General features: G+C 43.3%; 1 protein-coding gene across 8 annotated transcripts in view; it reads right to left on the bottom strand.

Annotated features, from left to right (window-relative positions):
• Positions 1–3,330: 3,330 nt before the first annotated feature.
• Positions 3,331–6,000, bottom strand: part of GTSE1 (G2 and S-phase expressed 1) — a 51,553-nt gene continuing 48,883 nt past the window's right edge. For all 8 annotated transcript variants that reach the window (XM_030216973.1, XM_030216970.1, XM_030216974.1 and 5 more), the window contains one exon: positions 3,331–3,746. In XM_030216973.1, coding sequence (XP_030072833.1) covers positions 3,663–3,746 — 84 coding nt within the window. In that variant the 3' untranslated portion in view covers positions 3,331–3,662. The remainder of the gene's footprint in view (positions 3,747–6,000) is intronic.

The raw sequence follows: 6,000 nt of genomic DNA, 5'->3' as shown, positions 1-6,000 counted from the left end.
TCTCATTTGTTTAAACATAACTAAATGGGCTACAAGTTGCTAATGCAGGCCACTGGTTTTCTTAGATTTTGTCCTTGTGACTTCTATCATGCCAAAACTGAAAATACAGAAAAGAATTAGATTGAAACCTTGGTGCATTTAGTTATTTGGATGTTATTCACACCTTTTTCAGTAGTAGCTCAAGGCAAGTTACAGTTATAAAAAGTGCACTGAAGTATACCCCCCTAAAAAGTTACAATAATTCATCATACAGTGTTCTTGAAAAATCCTCTCAGTATAACCAATGATTAAAGTCCCAAGTTCCTGTGTATAAGTAACATCTAGTCAAGTCAGTTCTTCAAACTTAGGGAACAATTTGTTCTTCTCACAGATGTATCCAATGAGTTGTTTCCACTCTTTCTAAAGGCATTTGTCTACCCTTTAGTTATCTCCCCTCTTTCAAGCTATTTTTCAGCTCAACACAAATTTGTTTCACCACTGAAGCATCCTCAGCAGCCGTTAATCTGTATGTACAATATCCATTATCATTCATCACATATTATAATTCCAATAGTTTATACATTTTTAACGTAATCACATCTTCACTCACCAATAAATGAAAAATCCAACACTTATAGCAGGACAGCGAACCAGAGGCCGATCATGCAGCCATAAATATTCTGAGTATCCCAGGACATAGGGAGGTTCTCCTCCATCTTGTTCTGGAAGCCTCATCATAATTCAACCAAGCCCACCCACCAAAGCGCTAGTAAGCACCGAGTCCAGATAAGCCCACAGAATCCCAGTGACCCTGATTAGCTGTCTCACAAACACTGGCCAAGCAAGTAAAGGAACACACTATGCTCCTGAGCACCCTCCTGTCCTACCTAGCCGTTTTTTCTTCCTGCCTTTCCGCTTGGCCCTGCCCTCCATCAACTTGAAGATGTCAAAGCATTTGCGCTTCCTTATCTTGTTGTGCAGGATTTGTTCCTACAGTTCAGTCAGCGCCACTAAGGCAGGTGCACCCCTAGAACCTCCCACTGCCACCCCTGCCTGGACAACTGCCCAGCTACCTGAAACAGGAGAAGAGGAGATGGACGATGCCTATGCCTCCTGCCCCACCCTTTTTTTCTTTGCTGCTCCTGAAGACCCTGTGCTTGAGGCAACATCATTACCAACAGCTGAGAATCTTCTACTCGCAGATCCTGCACCAGAACTAGCAGCACATACAGCAGTTACTATACCACAGAAACATCACTACGCTCTAGGCCAGATTGTACAACTAAACATGTAATCTATGGAGTTGTTTATCCATGAGTCAAGTGGTACATAAGGCAAACCGTGCAAATGATTAAGCATAGAATTGCATAACATCCCAGTAATTTACACTTACATCGGTTAGAGGCGCCTTTGGCGTCTCATTGGCTTTCAGTGGGACGCAACCCCCTTAGATCTACATTTTGTAGTTTTGTTGCATGTCACTCTTTGGAGGGGTGGGGATCTCTCAGGTTTTTATTCACAAAGAACAGCGGTTAATCTATGCATGGAAAACAGTAGAGGCAATTGGCTCAAACACAGAAGCTGATTAGGTATCATTTAAAGTTGGGGTTTATAGACAGAGGCCATCTTGGAGGAGGTACCTGGTTTCATGGCTGTGCCCTAGTGGTTTCGCTCCCGTGTGGTCTGAGCACTTTCAACATCATATTTGGTAAGTCTGTATTGTTTATATTATTGTAGGGTGATAGAGTGTGACATTTTTTGTTTCAGCGCCGGTTCCTGAAGACATCTTGAGCAAAACATGAGGTTGTGTTGAGCCTGGAGCTTTGCAATTTAATGTGGGTGATTTGAGCATTGCCACAGTAGATGTTGGTTTGATATCTCCCACATGTGCAGGTCCTTTACTCTAAAAGAACGTTTGCCCCAAGTCTTTGAAGTCCTGGTACAGTGGACTTCTATGGATTTTTGAGTTGCTATTAGCTGCATACAGATTTGAGGGTTTGGTATCTTGTTTGCCAACTGGGATCAGCATAGCTGACCATATGGAACGTTTTGGCATCCTGATTGCCATTTGACCTCAGCATGACGACTCATCAGTTTGGACTGGTTGTGTATTATGGGTGAACATTTAATCTCCAACCACCATACAATTGCTTTATATTTTTAATGATTTTCAATAAAATGTTTTATAATTATTTGTTGGAGGAGGGAGTAGTACACTCCCTCCTCTTCTAGCACCACCTTGAAGATGGCAGCACTATGGTGCCCAGCCCAGTGCATCCTGGGATGTGCTGGGTGGGGCTTCACCACCATATAAGGAGCATGGCTGGGTGCTGCCATTTTCAAAGCAGTACTCCAACAAAGGTAAGGGGGGGGCAGAGAAGAGGGCTGCTAGACCAATAGGTTTGGGGCTTGGTTTCAGGTAGTTAGAGGGGTTGAAGATTCACCAGATTCCAGCACCCCCCCCCCCCCCCCCCAGGGATGTGTTGGGGGAGGGGGGTCAAGGGGACTGCCACACTTCCAGCCCCCATGTTGATGGCTTTTTTTTTTTTTTTTGGGGGGGGGGGGGTTATATTGCGATTCTGTAAGTCCTCCAATTTACCATTTTGAATGTGCAAGGGATCCAGCAAGCCTCCCATGGTCATCACTTATGCAATGACCCTGTGTTCTACCATTCTCACCACCTGCACTAACAGCACCTCCATCTCATGCAGGGAGAACTGGTGCTAGGACATTTTATCCTCCAGAATGGCCTTCACACACCAAGTGAGATGGCGGGTGATCTCAACCGACATGAGCACCAGCTGATCTCTCTCAGGTGCCATCTTGGGAGGCACAGCTGTGCACTTTTAACAGCCAGAATTTTCCTGGATTTGCAAGACATACCAGTCGCTGCCCCTCTATAGATGAGGTTCCCCGAACACTGGACATTCAAGGATTCTCTGATCCAGGTGGCAAGCTATCAGAACTTGATCATGTGACTCCTCAGGAGTCTTCATTTTCAACTTACAGCCCCAGCGTGGTTATTTGTAGTCTAATAGCACCCACTGCAATGAGTGCTGCCAGTCCCTTAAATGCATCTGGATGGTGTTGTCAAATCCTGGACTAGCCTGAACTCTTCAGTACCTGTGTGAACTGAATAGTAGCAGCCTCCTACACCAGAGATTGAACATACATATTTACACACAGAGGCAGAAAAGTTTGTCACTATATCTTTAATCATACAAAATATCTTTTTTTAAAAGAGACAAATGTTAACTAAACTTTCATAGCAAAAAAAATGTGAAGACCCTGACTTTTCAATTTTTTCAAAATTATTGTTTTTTAAATTTTTAGGTTATCCTTACCATTCTGTTTTTAGGAGAAATTCTCACTTCTGTCCATTCTATACCAAGTGATAAGTCTTGGTGCAAGAGATGAGGGTCTAGAGAAGTTATAGGAAATATAAAATGGTTTCCCATTTTCCCAGTACACCACTTTGTCTTGTTCACTCATGTCTAGTTTGTACACAATGCTAGAAGTTGTCCATCATATATGGAGTTCTAAGACGCTAGCCAATCCAAAGAGCAGATATCCTACCATTTCTTGGGATACAGATTTTAAGTTTATACAAAAATAAAAATGAAGTTGCATTTTCTCTTCACCTCTGTTTTACAAGTGATAGATAACATCCTTTAGCCAGTATTTTAGAATTTCAGCAGAGGTGAATCCATTTTTATGTTTTCTTTGTCAGGACTCAGGTTAATAAGTGGAGAACTCAGATCGATCAGCTGAAATGAGAAAAAAAAAAAATCATGCATTAGATGCACTCAAGGAAAACAGTATTGTCAGCTATGTGATCAGGCAAGTTTATTTACCTACTGCCTTTTTGAAGGAATTCACTCAAGGTGGTAAATTTCTTGCTTTAAGTTTTGTTGGTTTGAAGTTTAATGACTACAACACCATTTGCACTAAATACTTGTGGTAAACATATGGTCCAAATTAACTATCCTCAAGATACAATGAAGACCAGAAAAGGTCCCTGGATAGAATGTCTGATGTCGGAACACAAATTTAATGCTTTACTTATATAAAAGAATGTACTGGTTGCAGTTGTGGTCGAGAATAAACTAGGATTCAAAATGCGTTTTACAGCCCTGCAAAATCCAATCTGGATGATGCTGCATCACAGGCAAGCGAGTAGTTTTCAGCACAATCAACTGTAGAAATTCAGGACCAATCCAATCAGTGGACCGTATCCAGGTCTAAAACAAGCCCCTAAAGCAGTGGTTTTTGCTAAGTCAGGACCATATTGTGTCCAGAAAGGTTGAAGGAGAACCAAATATCTTCCCACATAGGGCCATGACACAAGCCAATGCATGTAGACAGCCAACCCCTCCAGAACACCTGGCCTCTATCACACATGCAGAGCACAGATATCCTGTGTTTGAAGAGGAACTAAGTGACCACAAACTAAAAAGTACCAATGCAAACAAGACAAAAGCATAGTGACTCAAATGTACTGTGTAACATGCCCCCCCACCAAGCACTCCCACCCTGCCCACAGTGTTACAACTGAATAAGGGCAGCCAGTGGACAGAGTACAATTTTGGCGACACTACCCATGCCCTGTGTGGCTTCAGCAGCTGCCCATAGCTAGCTATGGCCATGCCCTAATATGCCAGACACTGAATGCATTCAGTGCACCACCAGAAAGAAATAGAAAAAAAACCTGCAATTTTTCCTGAACAGTGCAAGATAAAGAAATTCTCAAAACGGACACGTTTTTCACTAAATTGAAAAAAAAAAAAACCAAAAACCTTGCTACCCTTGTCTGGTAATTTTCTTCTAATGTAATCTTGTTCCCTGTTTTTACTTGTGCTTCCCTCCGTCTGTGCTTTTAAATCAGTTTCTAGTGCCTCCTGTCCATTTGCTATTTCATTCTCTAACATTGTGCTTTACATCCATCTTTGGCACTGTTTTCACATTCTTCCATTTTCCTGCCTCTCTCAAATCTACTTCATCTCTTCTCTTCCCTTCCACTTCCCCTCCCTCCTGCTCTCTTCTCTTCTATCATCCTTCTGTATCCCTCTCTTTCCCCATGCTTCCTCCCCTTCCAGCATTTCTTTGCTCTCTTTACTTACCTATGTCTAGCTGCCCCCTTTCTTTCCTCCCACACTGCATCCTACCGGGCCTGTAGGCCAACATTTCTCACTGCAGCCCTCCCTCCCCGAGTCTGGAAACTCTCCCCCTCTTCTTTCCTAGTCCAATCTAGTCTGTTTTCCTGCCCTTCCTTCCTCTCCCCTTTGTGGGTCCTGTATTTTTCCTTACCTCTCACCCGCAGTTTTGTCACCACACACTCTATTCCTACCCAACTCCAGTGTCTCTGCCCCTTTCTGCTCAGTCTGGTCTTTCCCTACCCTTCAATGAGTCCAGCTCTCTCACTCTCCTGACAGTCTTAGAGTTGGTTGTCTTCCCAGCAGCAATTCAGTGAAGCCAACTTCTGGCCAGCCCTAGGGACCACCTCTCTATGCACTCCTCCCACATGGCAACATGAAGTTGCAGCCCCCAGGGAAGGCGAAGTAATCTTCAAAATGCTCATGGCCTGCACAAGCAAGCTGGGCAAATCCTCTGAGCGAAAAAGCCGTGCTGCAGAGGGGTCGTCCGCTCCATCCGAGCGAGGATCAGTCTCTTCCGTCGATTCCACTAAGGATCTCTGGGAGTGTTATGGTATAAGCCAATCATCAGAACTAAATGTGTAGCATGATATTTTGCTGGATTATATATACACCAATATATTTGTGCAGCTTTTATATATTTGACACTGCAGCAGAGAGAATAGTTTCATTTCAAGCCCCTCTCTCCCCATCCCTTTTTCTGGGAACTTCTGATAGCAGGGATAGTTAATTACAAACACTTAACAATGACAAAAGAGAGATATATAACTCTCTCTGCCCTCCCACCTAAAAAGACTGAACAAAAGCTTGACTAAGGTGGGTACCTGGACGCTCATCAGGACATCTCTGAAAACCAAAGACCCAAGAG

This window comes from Microcaecilia unicolor, chromosome 10, assembly GCF_901765095.1.
Source record: "Microcaecilia unicolor chromosome 10, aMicUni1.1, whole genome shotgun sequence".
Lineage (NCBI taxonomy): Eukaryota > Metazoa > Chordata > Amphibia > Gymnophiona > Siphonopidae > Microcaecilia > Microcaecilia unicolor.
The sequence above is the reverse complement of the archived record's forward strand: the minus strand, read 5'-3'. Positions and strand labels throughout refer to the sequence as shown.